The sequence below is a fragment of the Cupressus sempervirens genome, chromosome 4, assembly GCF_028749045.1.
Source record: "Cupressus sempervirens isolate cs-2001-9-10 chromosome 4, ASM2874904v1, whole genome shotgun sequence".
Taxonomy (NCBI): Eukaryota; Viridiplantae; Streptophyta; class Pinopsida; order Cupressales; family Cupressaceae; genus Cupressus; species Cupressus sempervirens.
In genome coordinates, this window is record NC_143121.1 from 43,461,236 (window position 1) to 43,463,451 (window position 2,216).

At 37.9% G+C, this 2,216-nt stretch overlaps 1 protein-coding gene across 1 annotated transcript; it reads left to right on the forward strand.

Moving 5' to 3' along the window:
* The first annotated feature begins 392 nt into the window (after positions 1 to 392).
* LOC149559849 (uncharacterized) lies at positions 393 to 1,446 on the forward strand. The gene is made up of 3 exons (XM_089827492.1): positions 393 to 413; positions 540 to 782; positions 1,231 to 1,446. The coding sequence occupies exons 1-3, from the start codon at positions 393 to 395 to the stop codon at positions 1,444 to 1,446; spliced, it is 480 nt and encodes a 159-aa protein (XP_089683618.1).
* Positions 1,447 to 2,216: the final 770 nt, after the last annotated feature.

Genomic DNA, 2,216 nt, shown 5'->3' on the forward strand with positions numbered 1-2,216 from the left:
TATTTAACTATAAAAAACACGATTGCTACTAACTTATATATATATGCAATCGACAGATATCCTTGTCCAAGACACCTCGAAATATATCTCTTGCCTTATTTTATATATAATATATAAAAACTAAGATATGACTAGTAATATATACCTATTTCCATCACAAAAAGGGTCAATACAGCCATCAAATTCAAGACTTGAACTAGTAATATATGTCTATTTTCATTCATCAAAAAAACACAAAATGTAGGCGTTACAAGGAAAGTCGATAGTCCATGCCATAATTATAATATAACTATCTTTGTCGTCGACATTACTGGCCCACTCACGTCTTATCCGCGTGATGTTAACATTTATTTCACCGACATATAAATGCCACGCATCAGCCTGAGATGGTAATGGCGGCCCCAGCAAGCCGCGTCAGTTGTTCGTGAAGTCCTATAAATTGGCCTTCGCTCAACACTCATTTTCAATGTAACTTTTTGAGCTATTTACGCAGCCGTCTCTATCTTGATATTTCTTGACAATGGCGGATTCAAACGCAGCAGCATGGTGCTGTCGTGGAGGGAGACGTGGCGGGTGTAGCTCCTCATGAGCAGGGACACTTAGGCGAAACTCACCCTATCCCCCTGTCCCACGGCCACGTCGGCGTAGGCGAGGCTCCCCCTGCGCCAATGTCTCACGGCCACGTGCAGGAGGGGAAATTCCATGGCGAAGGCGAGGAGAAGAAAGAAGAAGGGGGACTCATGGGAAAGCTGCATCGCAGCAAGAGCTCTTCTTCAAGCTCTGTACGTTTATTTTGCCCATCAATGCTTTCGTTTCTAAGTTGAATAGATCAGATGGAATACCAATGTGCTTGGATTTGAATCGATTTTTTAACCCTTCTGAAGTGCTTGTATTACGCAATAGCTGAATTAATTATGGAGCCCCTGTTGTTCACGGTATCCATACCCTCAACTATCCTGTTATGGTCTCTCTCTTTTTGTTAGGGCGTAAGGTTTTGTGTTACTGAGCGGTGATCTTTTATTTGGCTTTTGGAAGTGCTATTAAAATTTGACCAACGGATCACAATCCCTTCATCTTTTTAGATTTGGTTGCATTTTGTTCCACCTTTTGCCTAACCAAATATTTCAATTTTTTGCATTCTATTGAAATTCATCCTACCTTACGTACTTTTATTGGTTAAATGATTACACGGATCGGTCTCTGATCTGTTGAAATGCTGTGTGTGTACAGTCCAGCGATGAGGAAGAAGATGAGAAGGGAGAGAAGAAGAAGGAGACAAAGAAGGGTGGATTGAAGGACAAGTTGAAGCTTCATGGAGACAAGAAAGAGGAAGAAGAAGACGGTCATGTGAAGGCTGAGGAAGAAGGGGGCGAGAAGAAAGGGTTGACGGAAGAGATCAAAGAGAAGCTCCCTGGAAACCACAAAGAGGGAGAAACAGAGCATTGAAAGAGCAAATGAATTTTATTTTTTGGGTTGTTTCATCTTATAACGAGTAGTGTGTAGACCATCTTCTGGTTTGAAGCATACTGTGGATTGTATGTATGCTTTGTTTTTCTACATATAATAAAGAGTGTGACGGTGTTGGTTCTGGTTTGTAATTGCAATGTTTCAATGAGGCCTCTGTTTCTAATGGAGACGCGTTTAAACAATTTTTCCATAAGAAATTTGGGCCAGCAGGGGCTAACCAACATAATTTGTTTATTTTAAAACGTGAAGTTAAAAAGTCTGATCATATCATGGTGCATTGATAGGTTTCAAAGGAACTCAACTTATTTATGGATAAATTACTCAATACGTGTGAATACTTTTGTATAAGTACACACATATAAGGAATTTAGCACTTAGATTCATAGGTCGAATAATAACTGAGGAATCTTACTGTCATAGATATCAGTAATATCTCTTTATCAAAAGGAAAAACTGGCTCTTACTATATCAGTAATATCTCTTTATCATAGATACCAGTACTACAGCAAATCGTATATATACAGGTTTGGATTGTGAGCATCAATTTTTTATATTTGTTATTAATTCAAAATTATTTCCAACTTATTTGACTACAGAGTCAATATTTGCGTTATTCTTATTCAGGGAACCAAGGTTCCCATTTTAAGTTTTAAAATTGTTTTATTTTTAATATATATTTTAAACAATCTTTAAGTTTCATTCCTCCAAAATTAGTCTTGGAACTTCTGTCATGAGTTTTTTTTTTATGA